The sequence below is a fragment of the Protopterus annectens genome, chromosome 1.part1 (assembly GCF_019279795.1).
Source record: "Protopterus annectens isolate FY-2018-M chromosome 1.part1, PAN1.0, whole genome shotgun sequence".
NCBI lineage: Eukaryota > Metazoa > Chordata > Ceratodontiformes > Protopteridae > Protopterus > Protopterus annectens.
The window spans coordinates 498,421,954-498,440,675 of record NC_056726.1 but is presented as its reverse complement, the minus strand read 5'-3'; the positions used below and the strand labels follow the sequence as shown (position 1 = coordinate 498,440,675).

The following is an 18,722-nucleotide window of genomic DNA, read 5'->3' as shown; positions in this document are numbered from 1 at the left end:
TAGTTGAAATCGCCCATTGTTAAGGTGTTTGCTTGTAAATCCAGCAGTTGCAACAGTTTTACTTTAAGGCTGACTTTGTCTTAAGCTAGGAATACACAGCCATTACATGGGTAGGTGAAGGTTATAAGCATTGCCTGACATCAATGTTACTATATGTATGTCCATAGTAGGAAGGTTTTAGCCCCTTCGGTGGTGAGTGTGTGTTCTATGCATTGCTTCATAATGTGAGGGCATATTGTGCATGTCTGCCTACACTCACAGCAGCTGCTGGCTCCCCTCTAACTTCTCACCAGTGTGTGACTGTGGTGACCTTGCCACTGGTGGTGAGATGTGTGCCCCTTCCCCTTGTTGATCCAGCTGAAGCTGTTTTCTCGAGATGATGATGTATAGCGTGGTATATACAGTGAATGTTTCAGTACATATACGTGGATTATACTGCAGGGCTCCCCCAGATGTATATAGGCACTGGAACTGTGACTAAAGTATCCCAAACACATGCTGTTATGATATTTGTGGTTTGAGTGTGTACCTCATTATGGTGTTCTTCAGTGGGCGTGTGTGCATTTCTGATGGGCATCATCAGTCACAGTTCCAGTACATAACCTGCATCCCCCAGTAAATGACGCTGTGGGATATCCCCCTAGTGAACATCTGATTCATCTGGGAGGTGTGCCAGATGTGAGTCATGGCAGCTGCCTGGGTTGCAAGTACACATGTTCAAGATGATTTTCTTGGCATTACACATAACTTGGCAGTTAGAGTGGAAGCCCTTTCTATTTATGTAGAGCCTTCCCTGTTCCCCAGCTGGTGCCTTAATTTCTGTGTGTGTGCAATCTATGGCATCCAGTACTACAGGGTAGTGTGCTACAGGGTAGTACTCCTGCATATTTGTGGCCCTGTCCTCAAGAATACAGGGAAACTATATATGTGGTCATTGCCATGTTGTAGCATAGCATTCTGGAATTGATGGAGGATCCTGGATGCTGATGCCTGTGATTACCCCATCATGTCCCCTGCTGGTCTCTGAAAGGTTCCTGTAGCCAAAATTCTAAGTGCTACACATACCTCTGTCTCCACTGGTATGGGTTCATCTCCCTTTGCCCTGGTTCTGAGTTGAGGATGACAGAGATTGCAGAGTTCCTGTAGTGTCTCTATCCACCCTGTAGCTCTCTACAATTTCCATGTCATGCAGATTGTGATAAATTAAACAGGGTCTGAAAACTCTTCTCCTTCTTGGCTGTTTTCTATTAGCAGCAGCAGCAGCACAGACTTCAGCCTGTTGCACATACACATGAATTAAAGCAACAACAACCCCTAACATTTTTTCTGTTTAGACTCCTTTCTGTGGCTGTATTCCAGTAGGTTTTGGAATTCACAGAGAAAACCAGCATTGAGTCTACACAGTTGCTTTGTAGTTTGATGAATAGCTCTCCCATCTTGGATTGGTTGATTAGTATACAATGCTGTAATTAGCATGCCATGAAGTTTACCTTGTTTGCACGGATCTACACACTGTGTAGAGCTACTTACTGAATCCCAAAACAGTGCGCTACTGTGTACGAGCCGCGGTGCAATGTGCACATGGTGTAAACTAACCTTGTAGGCTTTATTGAATCTTGCCAGTAGTCCATTTGATCTAGTTTAGTATATCTGTTTTTATAGTCCAGGCAGAATTCAGATAATTTAGTCAGCAAATGATGGAGGTGTAATGGTGGAGAGAGAGAGAGAGATAATTGGGAACATATTTTTTTGTGAATGTAGTGCAGATTTTAAAAGTTCCCTTACAGAGAACTTTGTTAGGAATGTGGTAGAAAGTGGTTTAACTTAGGAAATGATTCTTTTAAGCTGGTTTATAGGAGTTGCATTGCCTGGACATGGTAAGGCCTTGCTAAGTTTAATGGTATTGGCTGCGAAAAAACAATAACTAGAAAATGGAAATCAAATCTAAACCAGTGGTAATTGAAGTATTGAGTATTGTAAAGAAGATAAAGAACTGGATGTGGGCTCTTTAGGAAGGAGATGGAGCAAATTACATGTAAGTAAATGGACTTTGTAGGAACAATAAATGCAGAATAATATTCAGGAAGAGTGAGATTTAAGGAAGGGCAGGAATTGAGCAATTTATATAAGGTTGAGTGAATGAAAATTGTTAATAAGAAAATGTGTATTGTATGAAAATAATGGAAAATTTTACCATGGTTTGTTTTCTTTTTTGTTAATGTATCTGTACACGTCATTCTTTAAATGTCGAAAACGAACCAAACAAAGCAGCACTGGACAAAGAGCCTCTACAGAGCAAAAAAAAAAAAAAATCTAGCATTCAAAACAGGAGAGGCTCACCACGACAAATGTAGTAAAATCAAAACAATTTAATAACTGCAGTAAAAGTAAGCGCTTTCACGTTTCAACAACGCTTCCTCAGACTTTAAAGTCTGAGAAAGCGTTGTTGAAACTTGAAAGCACTTACTTTTACTGCAGTTATTAAATTGTTTTGATTTTACTACATTTTTCGTGGTGAGCCACTCCTGTTTTGGATGCTAGATTCTTTAAATGTCATTCTTTAAAAATGCGACGATTCAATGAAGATACTTAAAAAGGATTATTTTATTTGATTTCAGGTTGGGATAGCTGTTTATTAAAATTCATATTTCTGTAATATCTGCTTGTTTGCTGGATTATTCAGATGTTGCACACTTCTAGCTATAAAAGCTTTCTTAAAAGGAGTTTTACATATGAAGTCTTTCAATAGACAAATCCACAATCAAATCTGAGTGGTATGTTGGACAAAACTGGCTTTATTTCTTCAACCTGTACAATCTGATGAATTAATATATTTTTCATGCAAAACACTTTTTTCCAGAGGTTGTAATGTATAGCAGAATTATCATAGTTAAAGGCCTTACAGTGGTACCTTGGTACTCATTGTTAATTAATTCCAGAAGGCACAATGAGGGGCGAATATGATGAGTACCAAACAAATTTTTCCCATAAGGAATAATATAAATTGAATTAATCTGTTCCAGACCCCCAGAAAATGCACATTTTATAAGGCACTATATGCATTAATGGAGTTGTATTTTACTAATAAACAGTATAAGTTCACTAATAAACCGTATAACTTCACTTTAGCTGTTGCATTTTACTAACAAACAGTATTACTTCACTTTGTTGTATTTTACTAATAAGCAGCATTATACAGTGTAAGTTCACTAATAAACAGTAAAACTTCACTTATAAACAGTACGTAATTGGCCTAAATGGATGGTGCTGAGGAAGATGGTGAGGAGGAGAGATGTTATTGTTTGAAAGGAGAGTCCCCTTCCATAAAAAACTTTAGGCAACTGCCCTTCAGGGGTTATTTCTCTTTCTCTTTTCTTCTTATCACCACTGAACCCTGCTTGAGAATCACCAGGTTTAATTTTCTCTAGAATCCTGTCTAATGATGCTTGTTTTTTTACCTGCATTTCAAGATACCTCTAAAATGGGAAATTGTTTGGTATTTGAACAAATTAACACTGCTGCTTGTTAGAGCTTTGTCAGGGTGATATTTTTCAAAAAGATTTTGCACTTCCATCCATCTTGTGCATATTTCCTTGATTAATGAACTGGGGATATCCTCCCTTACCTCCTCCTCACCTAAAGACAGTTCCTCATCTGCTGCTGCCTCTGAAACCCCAGAAGCTTCTCAATGCTGAGCTCTTCTTTATGCTCCTTAACTGACTCCTACACATCATTAGCATTGGCCTCCAGGCCCATGGACTGCCCCAGAATCACAGTATCCTCCACAATACCTGTAGACCTAGGCTCAGTGTCATAGCCTTCGAAGTCCCTCTGAGTTACAGCTTCTGGCTACAGTTTCTTCCAGGCAGAGTTCATGGTTCTGTAAGAGACCCCCCCAGCCTTATCAATAAGATTTAGGCAGTGGAGGATATGAAAATGTGTTTTCCAGAATTCTCTCAAGGTCAACTCTGTATTTGAAGTCACTTCAAAGCATCTCTAGAAAAGTACCTTTGTGTGCAGTTTTTTTTTTTTAAATTAGAGATGACCTGCTGGTCCATGGGCTAGACTAGAGGAGTTGTGTTGGGGGGCAAGAACCTCACAGTGATGAAGTTAAACAACTCCAACAAGTTGTCCTGCAAGCCTGGAGGGTGAACAGGAGCATTGTCCAAAACAAGCAGAGCCTTCAGCAGCAAATCTTTCTCCAGTAAATATTGTTTTCACAGATGGGCCAAAGACTTCCTTCATCCACTCCATGAAGAAATGTCTGGTTGACCCAAGCTTTACTATTAGCCCTGAACAGCACATGTAATTTGCTTTTTATCATATTATTTTTCTTGAAAGCTCATGCGGTTTTACTGTGGTAGGTGAGCAGAGGCTTAAGTTTTAAATTCCCACACAACAGAGTTAGCCTGTCCTTCATTGGCTTGTGCTGTGGTAATGCCATCTTCTCTTGAGTGATGTAGGTCCTGTTGGACATTTTTTCCAGAACAAGCCTGTCTCATCACAACTGAACACTTGTTGGTGAATGTAACCCTCAGCCTCTACATACTTGTTAAACTCTTGAACAAATTCATCGGCAGCACTGGCTGCCTCTTCATGTCACACCACACTATGCATGGCCTCTCCATGTCGCACCACACTATGTATGGCACTTATCTAAAGTTTTCAAACCACCCATGACTGGCTTTCAATACTTCACTAATCTCAGCACTTGTTCCAGGCTTGTTTTTCAACAGGTCAGCATGGAACACTTTTACTTTTTCACAAATGATGGCCTCTGAAATACTATCACCAGCTAACTATTTTTCATTTACCCAAATCAACAACAATTTTTCTACTTTCTCTAGTATCTGTGATCTTTGTTTTGTGACAGCTTTCACTCCTTTAGCGAGATGAGATGCTTTGATGGTCTCTTTATTTTTTACGATGGTGGAGATGGTTGTTCTTGGCATTCGGTACTCTATTGCAAGATCAGACATGTGAATACCACTCTCCTATTTCTCTATTATCTCTTTTTTCTGCTCTATCATGGTTCTACCTAATTTTCTTTTCTGTTGGCTGTTATCACTAACCTTCTTAGGACCCATGATTATACAGTACTGTACTTTGCACAAAGAATAGCACAACAATTAAAAAAAAAAAAAAAAACACAAATGACCACGGACCTGTTCTAGCAAGCATCTTCTTCTTCTTTCAGCTTTTCTCAGTTAGGAGTCGTCACAGCAGATCATCTGTCCGCTCATGATTGACAGTGGAGTTTTACAGTGTTGAGTTGCCAGCCCGGTGCCCAACCTTCCACAGAAGGCACACACATGCACACACTCACACCTAGGGCCAATTTAGAGTGTCCAATCCACCTACTGCATGTCTTTGGGATGTGGGAGGAAACCGGAGCACCCGGAGGAAACCCACGTGACCACAGGGAGGACATGCAGACTCCACACAGAAGGCTCCCCAGCCGAGGATCAAACCAGAGAACCTCTTTCTAGCAAGCATGATGAGTGCCAAATAGACGAAATGTACCAAGACAGTTTTTTCTCGTCAAAGTGTGACAAATAGCAAATTCGACAAATACCACTGTACGTATAAATGTTGTTTGAGTTTTTGTAATCAGGGAATCTTGTGGAAATTAATTCAAATGAAATGCTCAAAGTAGTGTCTTCCATATGGTGTAGTGCCCACACTTACTAAACAAAAGTTGGATGCACAGTCTGTGGATGTGACAGATTTTGTCAATGCTGCTGTGTAGTAGTGCTTGGGGTCCTGCACAAATGTTATAGTGTACTCTTAACAGTGACAGTTGTGCATAGGTATAATTACTGTAGAATGCCCCTCCATCTGCCTGAATAAGAGTGTGCAGCTGTTTTAACTATTATTTCCTTTATTTCATTTTCAAGTTGTTTTTAGTGTTGTAACATTTTTATAGTTTAGGATTATAGCTTGGCACAGTCACAGTTCCCTGTGCGGGCTTAATGATCTGATAAAACAGGAACCTCTTAGCAATACTGAATATACACCCCTAGAAAAAGTTGATAAGGAACATAGGCAGAGGAGCAACTAAAGCCTTTATAGTGAGTAAAGCCCTCATTGGGATAAGCACAAGACATGGCAGGTAGGAAGCAACTCAGATGTTATGACCACTGTCCATTCCTGAAATATGTTTTATTGTGGTAGATATAGTTACACGCAACTGTATTTTCCTCAATTTCTGTAGAGTATTAATACCACATAAAAAGCCATTGTATAGGAAATGAATCCCCCTTCTTAACAGCTTTGTAGGCTGAGACAGAACTAACTAAAACAGACCAATTACAACTCATGTTTAAAAACGAATGTCAAATGTAGCCAGAGATCTTCCTGCACCTCACGGAGACCAGTTATCATTCTTCATGGCAGAAGAAAACTAAAAAGAGGTTCTGTAGACAGTAGAGACTGGGTTATGCAATAGAATTTGCTGAGAAGCCGCCTGATAAATACTCATGCTGCTGTGCATTGCCTGATGGCAGAGCTAAAAATTGAAGGTGATGTTAATCTGTCAGAAATCTGAGTTGCTTTGATGAGATGAACTAGAAGAATGGTATCCTGCATACTTTATTTATTGACATTTGATTACTGGAAAAGTCCGACTGGGTAGTAGCCCATTTTCAGTGGAAGCCCGGGGAGGAAAGCTTCATATTATTACAAAACATTTTAAGAACAATAATTCTACAGTCTTCAAAAGTAAAACAAAAACATATGCAGTTTAAATAAATTATAACAAATTAGACATAATATAAAATCATTGGTTAAGAATTGATGCAAGGTATGACAATCATTTAATATTTAAAGAAATTTTAGACAGTTTGTAGAGAAATTAAAGGTAAGTTAGTATACTACAAATAAGAATTGCAATGTGAACTGAAGGTAAAACAGGCTTGTAGTATATTTTGAGGAAAAAGTCAGAGAAGAGAATTTGATAGCTGTAAGGAAGTAAGTGAAGAAGAGAGAGTAAGGAGGTATAAGGAATGAAAGGGTTCACATTTAGGGATTTAGGTTACCTGGTTTTGATCAAAAACAGAAATAGATTTTAGCTAGGAAGTCTTAAAGTTGCCTTCTAAGAATTTTGTTCTGTAAAAGGGAGCAAAGTTTTCAGTCACCGTGACTTTTTGTTTAGTAGGCATATAGTACATTGCCTTTTTTTCAGGAATAACTACTAATCTGTTACTTGTAAAGCTTGATGTCATGCATGTGAAACAAGCTGCATTTGTAGCCTGTGAACATACTCTATTGCTTAAGATGGTCCTACCTGCAGAGTTTGCAAGGCTCCAAAAGCAAAATGTAGTGATTTTCTTTTATTTGGCTTCCTCCTGCTCTGCTGATATAGTTCTTTACTCTCTGGTGCTTTCCATTTGCTTGACATCACCAAACGAACACTTTCAAACATTAGAAACCCTGTCTAATAGGACAAATAATTATGATACGTAGTCTGCTCTGTTATCTCTGTGTGATGGTGGTTAGATTTTATTGAGTGTTTTGATGATTATAGTACAGTCAGAAAGTACAGGGCAAGCTGACCAACATATGTAGGCAAATAACTGTTTGCTGTTTTAAGGATTTTGTGGTGACATTTTTTACTGCACATTTTGTTTCCATAGCTGCTGATCATTTGAACCACCACTGTAACTGGCCTCATTCATTATCCATTGTGGAGAGGTTGATCATGCCATGTTTGCCATCATCTAGGCAGTCATAATATTTTTTTTTCTGGTAGTAATAAGGTGATGGGAATACATTGGGCATGATAGGAAATGTCACTTACTTCAATGGGCGATGTCCTTCAGGAAGCCCTGCCCACCCCTATTGTAAGCAAGCTTTTCTCACCCCTTCTTCAGTGGATCATTGTTGGTATATGTGTCCCATAGACAAAGGTCTCCTGGGCCACTGATAGCACAGGCCTCAGTGGCCTAATAGATAAGGCATTGGCCAACCAAGCCAGGGATTGTGGGGTTGAGTCCCATCTGAGGTGGTATAGTTTATGATGAAGTGGTGCCTACTGTTTGTCTTTGCCTTTAGTGCAAGAGGTGCTAGGTTCAAGTCTGGGTTAACCTTTTAACCTACCCATCCCTTGGCTGATGTAGGTTCAAAGGTAAGGCCAATCTAAAACCAGATAGAATGGGTTAAGTCAAGCACCAAAAGAGAAATTGGCTAGGTTAGTACTAGCTTATGAGCCTAGTACTTACTTTTTGAACAGTTAATTCAAGTTGGGTTGTAATTTTTAGTCAGTTTTTTTTTCCTTTTCTATTATAGAGCTGTCTGGCTATGCTTTTTTTTTTCTTTTGTAATGGAAAAGGGGAATATCGAACAGCTGATTTAGTTTTCCTTCCAGGCCTGATTAGTTACAAAATAAGTTTCCTGTGATATGTAAATGGCTGTATTAGTTTGCATTAATTAAGCTGTGTTTACCGTAATGTATGACATTACTGGAGTAAATCAGAGTAGGGACATTTGGTCATGTACCTGAGTCTGTCTTCTCAAAGCTGTCAGACCAGGAACATTTGAACATGAGTATATGTTTGAAAGAGATATTCTTTTGTTATAAATAGAGTGTTTGTCACTTGCTAATTTTATTATCTGTTCTGCATTTCTGAATATCCCTGCTCCATGTTTTGATCCTTGTGGTATTGATGAACAGTGGTTATAAAGGTTTTTGTATAATGCGTTTTTTTTAGTTTTTTTCTTTTCTTCATTTAGGTCATGTTGATGCTGGCAAAAGTACATTGATGGGACATTTACTCTACCTCACTGGAAATGTTAACAAGCGTACTATGCACAAATATGAACAAGAGTCCAAAAAAGCTGGCAAAGCATCTTTTGCATATGCATGGGTTTTAGATGAGACGGGTGAAGAGCGAGAAAGGTAGTTCTGCTTCATTATCATCTTTACTTATGTAACGTTACTCATCTTCAGAATGCGTCTTAACTTTTTAATTGGTAGAAGCTAAACATGTGCTAGTGATTTTGATAACAGCTCTTAAATTATCACCTGCTTCATATACCTAAGGTCTGAAGAAAGTGTATTATTATATTGTATGTTGTTTAAATATTCCAAAGTTAATTTCAGCATTGAATGACTGTAGGGATATTTTTCTGAAGGGCCTGCCTAACATAATTCTGTATCAGTCTCTGGTTCCATCATTTGAGTACAGTCAGCTCCTGTCTTCACACCCTGGCATCATCATGCTGGTTTAGCAGGAAGAGCATGGACTCAGGTTCAGTAGTTCTTTCTTGAACAGGTTGAATTTCAATTCTAATAGGTTTAAAGGTTGTTACCAGGCAAACGACCACTATGGCACTAGCATATCCATGCACCCCAAACCATTTGGATTCCGATTATCATAGGTGTTTATATGAGAGGAGGGGACGTGATAGTAGAGCGGTAACTATGGAATTTGTATATTGGGTGTTGGGGTGTTAAGATAATGCTTTTCTTATTGACTGTCTCTGTCCCATAAGGGACATGGGGTTAGATTGGGGGTAAATTTATGATTTCCCATCCTATTGTCAGTGTTTCATTTGAATATGTCAGGGATGAACTTTGTTTTACATGGAAGGAGAGCCTATTTCATAGCACGTGGATCCTTTGAGGCACACATCTGTCTGTCCAGCATGTTCTGTTTGTCCCAAGCAAAGTTCAGAATCCTGGATCTTGTTTTACTGGTGCTGTTTGTTTTGCGCATGTGCCACAGAGTCACCAAGGCTAGGTCTGAGAAAGCCCTGTAAACCAGACAAAGATCCCCATTCTGCAGCCTGTAGGGGACTGAATACAGAGACAGAGCCTTTAGGCAATCAGTGTACTTCAGGATTTTCATGCTGTGAATTCTGCTGGTGTGAAACCTTTGTGGGCATTCCAGCTGTTGCAAGTGTCTGGTAAAGTACATGCCAGAGGGAGCAGTGTACACAATGATGGGTCTGCTAAGGGTTGAGGAGAGTGATTCTATAACTTCTTGGACCTGGATGCCATACCCTTAATATAACTTGCATTGTTGTAAACCTCCTGCATTCTCCATTCAAAATCTTCAGTGTGTGTCTGCATTCATCAGAGGAACAGCCTGAGCTGCTTGGGGAGAAGTGCAACATGTAGTATTGCCCAGAGTGACAGATTTTCAACTTAGCTACTCAGTAGTTGATCAGAATTTGATGGGCTTCCTTGATGCCAGCAGAGTTGTATAGTGGAGCAAGTGAGAGGAGCAGCAGGCTGACTTTCCTTGTGAATCCACGCAGAAGTTGAAAACAATGAGAAGGTAATGGATCTGAAAACCAGACAGTAGTGAAAGCCTTTCTGTCACATACATCTGCCATATTTATGGTCTTTACGATTACTTAGGGCATAAGGTTTATGAAGGCATTCAAGCTTACCTCCATGGTCTGCTGATGACTGTAGAGGTGTTGCAATGATTCTCCTGTTCTGGTCCTCAGCAGCCCCACCCCTGGTGGTGATTTATTTGGGGAGACCCTCACATTCATGAAGTTCTCTCTGAACTGCCTAGCAGATCCTCCTCTTTCTTCCAAATGAAGACCCTATTATCTTCAGCAGGAGGATGGGGAACTTCTGGTATGATGCTGTAATGCAGTGCTTCACATATGAGCATACTCTGCTGAAAAGCTAAGCTGCTGTGCAGCCTGCATGACTGTACTCCTCTGAAAGGACATTTCCGTATAGTCTTGGGATGAGTATGCTCATCTGTATCTTTAGTAGTCACTTTTTCCAAAAGGGTACAAATAGATATCCAAAAGTAATGCATACATTTAGTTTTGTATACATGTAGCTATACTGCTTTAAAACATAGTGTATGTATAAACATTTTTAAAAACTTTTTTTTTCAGGTGTCTGCTTTGCAGGTCATTTTACTGTGTATTTTTTTTTTTAATAATTCAGCCTCTATCACAGTCCTGAACTAACATTCAGATAATAGGAACAGGGCACAAACAAATGAATGCGGAAAATTAAAATTGTTCGGTATGGTATTAACAGTAATAAAATACATTTTTATTGGCACACTTCATAGTCATGGCAACAGTTGTTACTGCTATTTGGAGTATGGCCCCACAGTGACAGATCTTCAATTTAGCACCTCTGCAGTCCTTCATGACCTTTAATGTCTAGTCACACCTCTGCATTCCAATCCTGTATGTAAATATGACAGAGATGTGAAAATACAGTTCCCCTCTCAGGTACTACTTTTTTCTAGTATAAGTAATCTCTCCTGGAGCTGTATTGTGTGCTACAGAGTTTTCAGTTTGGAAAAAAATCTGTATGTTAAGAGAGTGACTATGGAGATGATGACTGTATTCAGATAGAGACAAGCACGTGAGCACACTTGTAACTGTATTCAGAAGAAGGTGATGGTCAAACAAGGTATCAACTGTCAATGCAAGAATGCTTGTTAGTGTGTCTAAATATTTGTGTCAGTCTGCTAATACACTGCATGCATGCTTGATGCTGTGTGTATAAATGGAATTCTTTATGTGGCTGTAAGCAAACAGAATGCTGTTATTCTCTCCTTTTGTTTCCAGTAAACTCAGTATAGACAGCTGCATATAAGTTAGCATGCAAGTGTGCTTAGGCTAAATTCCTTTGCAGGTCAGCATTTTTACAGTTCTCTTGTACAACCCTTTGTTTTATTTATTTATATTCTGGTGGGCTGGTTGCTTTTTTCTGGATCCTTGCCTGACACCTGATTTCCTTGTGACTGCTGAACTGACTTGCACTGTTGCACTGCTTTCATTCTTCAACCTACCCTCTCACTGATCATCTGAGTATCTTGCACGACCTTACTTTTGGGTTGTTACGGCTTGATTGTGATAGGCATTCCAATGAGATGAAATTAATTATTTTACACAAAGAAAACTGTGACCTTTGACAAACACTCTATAGCTTTTGTTTATTTGCAGAGTTCATCCCAGGTTGGGGTATTTTTTTCTTTTTTACATGGCCCAATGGAAATAAATTTTGGTACTTCTCTGAATCAATGCGTTTTGACTGCTGCTGCTGTAGGTTTTTGTTTGCTTACTGTAATGCAGTAATTACTGTCTTTTTATTTTATAGGCAAGGACTATTCTGTACGATCCCTCATAAAATCATCTAAGGCTAGCTTTGAAAGAAAAATTGCCAAGGACTCCAAAGATAACCACAAAGCGTTCTTTAGCTATGTCAAGGACCTAAGTGGAAACTCTCAGATCTACTCTTAGTGCAGAATGGCATAAAATACACTGAACCGACTGATATTGCCAGCATTCTGGCAGACAGGTTTAGTGCAAACTTCATCCCCCTCTCACCTCCTAAAGGGCCCATAACCATACCAGAAGAATGTAGAGCCCCCGCAATCACTGACATACACAGGTTAAAACAGCCCTATTCAAAGCCAAAAATACAGCTTCAATGGGACCGAACAGTGTCCCAGGCTGTCTCTTACACCAGCTCCAAAATGAACTAACCCCTCACATAAACACACTGTTCAAACTCAGTCCCTCTACAGGCTATGTACCCATAGAGTTGCGCACAGCTACAGTTATCCTGCTCCACAAAGGTGGAGCCACAACGGACCCTGGGAACTATTGCCCTATAGGCCTGACTAGCCTGGTCGGCAAGGCTATGGAGCACATCATCATGGAACTCATTAACAGAGACATTGGGAACCTCCAAACATTGGACCCTACCCAATTTGGCTTTGTTAAGGGCAGATCATGCCTTGTAAACCTGGTGGACTTCTTTGAGACAGTTACCAAGGCTTTAGACGGGGGAAAGGAGGTCCACACAGCCTACCTAGACCTCGCAAAGGCTTTGGACACCATTCCCCATTCTTGTATTATAGACAAGCTCACCAGCCTGAACATAAACCCCTATGTCACGAGGTGGGTTGCCAATTGGCTCATGGATAGAACCCACACGGTGAGAGTTACAGGCTCTAGGTCCTATTCTAAACCGGTTACAAGTGGTGGCCCCCAGGGCTGAGTCCTGGGACCCCTCCTATTCGGTGTATACTTCTCAGAGGTACAGGCAAGCATAGGAGGACAATGGCTGACCAAGTTCGCAGATGACTGCAAACTGGGGCCCATAATTGACTCTCTGGCTGATACAGACATCCTCCAGAAGGATCTCACTGAGATGGATACCTGGTGTCAAAATCATGGACTCAAGCTAAATGCCAAAAAGTGCATAGTCATCCCAATTGGAAAAAACAAAGTACCCGCGAACTACCACATACGTGGTAGTCCCCTAAATACAGAAAATGTAATAAGGGATCTGGGAGCCCAAATAATCTCTCATTTGATAATCATATTGCCAAGGTGGTTAGAAAATCCTTCTATGTGGCCCACCTAATCACAAAAGGTTTCGCATCTAGAATAAAAGAAGTTAGTGTGCCCTTCTACTCATCAGACCCATCATAGAGTACAACGCCCCATTTGGGATGTACCTTACAAGACACCTGCAACAGCTGTAAAGACCTCAGAAGTACCTCACCAAGAGGATTACTGACCTCAAACAGATGCCCTATGCAGCCCGACTGAAGAAACTCCAGCTGTACTCTGTTGCATACTGCTTACTCAGAGGTGATCTCTGCCTGACATACAAGGCCATGTCCAACCCTAAATTGATGGACATGCTCCACCTAAAAAAAAAACAAATCCCCAAGAGCCATATGCTCTAGGGGTCTAAACCTCACCACAACAATAAATAGGACATGCTGGAGGGATAGAGTCCTGTCCCAGAGACTCTCCATGCTTTGGAACAGGATTCCAATCTACATTAGGTAGAGCCCCTTACTAACACTCCAAGAGAAACCTTGACGAGTGGATGGGAAACAGAAAATTTACCCCGGGGATCACTGCAGTGGTTCTGCTGAACAGAGGCGCAGGGAACTAATGACTCTGCTGGACAGAGGCACAGGGAACTAATCTAAGGGGGAGACGAAAGCCAACACATTCTGGCTAGGCTTATAGATGCCCTTGGGCAGATTGCCTAGTACTTACCTATGAACCTAAGTGCATGGTTTGTGAGTTGCTTTTTTATGTCTGTGCATGTCTGATAGTACCATACCTGCAATTTTGATAGTTGCAAATAACAGTTGTTGTCTCAACTATTCCTTGTTGCAGCACAGTAGAATTAGGCTACATCTTGATTTCTGCAAGCAGTGTACACTTGAATTTGTTTGTTGGTGTGCCCACTATTTCCATAAAAATTTAGTTTCTCCTGTAATTACCTTGGAACAAGTCTTAGAATCCCTGTCAAAGACTAAAAATAATGTTTCTGTGGGACTACATGATATACCAGGCTGCATTCTTATCAGGGCCAAGTATGCACTGTCTGAGATTTTACTTAAACTGTTCAGCCTTAGCCTATCCACAGGGTTTGTCCCTGATGTCTGGAGAGTTACCACTGTGACTCCTCTTCATAAGAGTGGCCCCTGTACAGACCCATTTAGGTATAGACCCATCAGTCTCATTATGTGCAGAACCATGGAGCATATTATATCAGAGCTCATTTATATAGACATAAGTATGGTAGTTGGCTTAGAGGATTAAGGAGCTGTTAATAAGCTGGTCTAGTGGTGCAAGGTTTGAGTCCCTTGGCTTCCATTGCCTAGATGTATGATTCAAAGCATGTTACTTAACTAGACACCACTCCCGGGCTATGTCTGAAAAAGGTCCATGGAGATCAGTGCTCTACCCCTCAAAAAAACAAATAAATAAACTAAACTGATCTAGACACCACTCAGTTTGGTTTTGTGAAGGTTAGGTCCTGTCTTCTGAAGCTAGAAAATGTCTGAAAAGATTACATAAGCTGTCGGTACTGGTCAATCTGCACACTACTTTTCTTGACCTGGTAAAGGCTGTTTACACTATTCCCTATGCTAGTGTTATTGAAAAGTTAGACAAATTTGACTGCAGATTTGAGACTGCCTTTCCTATCAGGGATTGCTGTCAGAGTAAGTCCTTCTATTCCTGTAAAAAGACACAAACTTAAAACTTGAAAAATAGCAACTGCTGTTGTAAAACAAAACGAACACAGCTGCCCCAAGTTATAGATCCAAAAAGCACAGACACAGAATCTAGCGCTTTCATTCACTTTATTACATGTGAACTTCTTCAGAAACAATGATATCACCCCTAAAGACAATTTATATGCTTAAAAAAAATCACGATTGATGATGTCACTCATTCATAACATTTCACATATTTGTTAAATACAAAGTATAAAAAATAAATGATTAAATAAAAACTTGTTCATGAAACATAATTTTTTTTAAATAAATGTCAAGTTTTATACTTGTAACTAATATAGTTACGTATATTGCAAGAAATATTTGATGTTAATGTAATCGTTTAAACCTGGTTCTTGATCTGCACCCAGATGTATTTGCCACAAGGATTCCTTACACTCTAACAGTGTTTTATAATCCCCTGTATACAAACTCTGGTCAACACTATCTATAACAAAAAAGTGAACATTTTGAAATCACTGCATGTGATACAATGTCTTGCCAAAGCATTAGTTTGTTCTTTTTTCTTTATGGCCAGAACATGTTTGTAAATCCTCCTTTTAAGACACCTAGTGGTCTTCCCAGCATAATAGCTGGGACATGATTCACACTGTGCAATATGCACCACCATCTCACTATTACAAGTAAAGTAGCCCTTTGACCAAAGGTTAATGTCATCTAGGAAAGGCAGTGCCTTTGTGGATGCCAGATTCCACACAAAGACAGCCATGATCAGTGTTTGTTTTGCCTGGGGTCCGAGCATGATTACAAGTCTTTCCCGATTTGCCAGTCCTTCATCCCCAAGGCACTTTGTAGTTGTTTGTCAGCTCTTAACTTTTCTGTAGTGCAGTAAATATGGTTTAAGATGTTTATAAATGTTTTTTAAGCTGTATTTTTAAAAATAAAAAAAGTGGTTGTGCCTTTAAATGCATTTGTGTGGCTGTGATGTCATCAACACATTGGGGTATAAATGTTGAACTTAATAGAAGGCATGTATTCTGATGAAGTCCCCGTTCTGAGAAGATGAAAGCGCTCAATGAATACTTTTTAAACATTTGTATGTCTCAATAAAACGTTTTGATACCTTTGGAAAGTTGTGGAGAGTTTTGGCTGCAACACAGTGATTTTATTATTTTATTTTTGTTTTGGTTGTCACTGGGGTCATTGTTTAAACAGTTTTGGAGCTCTTAACATTTACCTGGAGAATCAACAGCTTAAAAGGCTAGCTTTTGGTATGGAGGGCACTGTAGGTCTGTCCAGTGAGCCACCAAGGAAGGCCAAAAGATCAGGCCTGAATCTTCTACTGCATCTCTGGATTTGGACATTCCTCTTGAGGCCAGTAAAGGCCTGGATGCCCATTGGATCTCTGGTTCCCAACCTGCAGTGGGTGCCATTTCGGAAGCCGTTGGGGAGGGTGCCCACTAGCACATCCACAGAGGCATTGCAGATGTCCTTTCAGAGCAGTAAGGGGAAACCGCACCCCACTACTTCGGATGTCCCTAGTGATTCCTCTCCAGCTCCTCCATTTTAAGCTACCCCTGTGCTCAACCCAGTGCCTAGGCATACATCAGCCATTTTTTCACAACCTAGGGGGGATCTTCCTGTTAAGAAGAAATTAAAACAAAAACATGTTTCCTCTTCCTGGGATCCTTCTTGAGATTGGCAGGCATTCTCACAGGGAATCCTTAATGCCTTTCTGGCTTTAAATTCATCCTTTGTTCAACCATCCATTTCTGTTCCTTCCTTCACTCCCAGGAGATCAGTAGGGGAACAGCAGCCTCCTGGAGAAGAATAAACTTTTTCATCAGTTGAATCTTTGATCTACACTTCTGAAATAGAGTCTCCTCTAGACTATGCTTCCCCAGAATTAGATTCTAACAGTGGGGATTCTCCTGAGGAAGATTTGTCCCTTGGAGAAACTATTTCTAGAATGGGACATTTTTCAAATGGGAAAGTAGTCATGTATCAGACGATTAAAAGAGATAGTATGACCTGTTGCAGATGGACTCTCCATCTCCCTTGGCCATCCCTCCTGCACTCCCTGTTTTTCTGGATGCCTTTCTCAGTGTCAGAGTCCAGATTCTCAACCTCAAGCCCCAAAATGACCTGACAGATTCTTTAAGGTCCCTGAGGACAGCAAGTTTTTTATTTGTATCCTCCAGCAGAGCATGCAGTTATTTCTGTTTCTACTGACAAACGTTCAAGATCTCTTCCCTCTACTAATCTGCTCTCTTCTGACAAGGATAGCAAAATGATGGAAAGGACAGGGGAAAAATTGTATACCTCCTCTACCCTAGCTTTCAAAGCTATTAACTAACAGACCCAAATGTTTAAATATGTTCTGGCCTTGCTTTCCCAACTTCTCAGCTGGTATCAGATACTTCTGATTCTCTAGTCAAGGTTCAGCTTGCTTCTTTACTGTCTGTCTCAGGCCAGGTACTTAGACCTTCTATTAAATGCAGCTGTGATGTAGCTGAAGATGTTCTTCGTGTTTCACTGTTGCAGTCATCACATTTGGGTTATCTGCCTGCAGGCAGCCCTCAGCCGGCCTGAATACCGGAGTCTTGGATTTTTGTGTCGGATGCTGTCTCTTCTTCCATGATGTCAGGTCGTCAGGGGTATAAAACATGCAGCCGCCATTACATCAGTCTTTTTGCCATGCGGTGCCCGAAGCAAAAGCAGTTCGCAAGTGCCGGTCAGCCGACTCCTGAAGTTTTCGTTTTCGAGTTTCAGAACCGAAGTCTTCATAAAAGCTAAGTACCCTGTTGAGGATCCTTTTCCTTGCTCTAACCAATGTCAGTAAAAGTTAATAATTGTCTTACCTGTGGAAAGCAAATACCTCATAAAGATTTTCATTCATAATGCATTCCTTGCTTAGGCCCAGACCACGAGGTCCCTCGCTGTCGGTTTTGTGCCTTGTTCAACCCCCAAACTATTCGTCATAGGGCTGTCTTTGCAGCAAATTATTTTGATACTCAATATCCTTACTCTGAAATGGCTTTGTTAAGCCATCTGACTACCGTTCTTTCAAAAAAAGTAAGGATAAAGACAGAGACAGACCACATAGGTCCAAAACTGCCGAAGACGCTTCTGTTAAGCTAGTCGCCAGTCCGCCGGTACTCAGTGAGGCGTTTTCGCAGCCCCTGATACCCGCTACTTCAGATTCGCAGGCCTCTACTGAGATGCATTTGGAGTCTGGTATGCTGCGAGATGCTTCTTCGACTATGGAACCTGCAGATGTCTCTACCTTGGATGGGTCCGGAGCCGCTGTGCAGGCACCGGCTTCTGAGGGTGTATTCAGGCCTACAGACTTGCATTTTAAACCGATGCCATCTTCTTCATCCAGGCCTAAAACTCGCTCCACACCTAGAAAAACAATGTCCAAACCGCATGCTCAGGCCCATATACCTAAAAAAACAGATGCTTAGAATGGCTGAAGACCTTATTACCTTAATTAGGGGAAGCCAGCCTTCCCCCTCTAAGAGACCTAGAACTGATTTTCCTTCTGATTCTTCTGATCAGGAATCTGATATTTCTGTTTCTTCTGATTACCAGGATTTGCCCTTATCTACCTATGAGGATTCTGATGCAGAGGATTCCATTCCTTCTGCTTCCCCTCCAGAAGATTTTTTTTTTTGGTGAAACCTTGCGCACTCTTAAGGAGTATTTCCGCTGGGAAAACCAGGATTACTCTGACTCCAA

General features: G+C 40.6%; 1 protein-coding gene across 2 annotated transcripts in view; it reads left to right on the top strand.

The window, feature by feature from the left end:
* HBS1L (HBS1 like translational GTPase) overlaps window positions 1–18,722 on the top strand; it is a 2,781,383-nt gene that overhangs the window by 1,509,403 nt on the left and 1,253,258 nt on the right. For both annotated transcript variants that reach the window (XM_044076292.1, XM_044076279.1), the window contains one exon: window positions 8,731–8,896. In XM_044076292.1, the coding sequence (XP_043932227.1) occupies window positions 8,731–8,896 (166 nt within the window). The remainder of the gene's footprint in view (window positions 1–8,730; window positions 8,897–18,722) is intronic.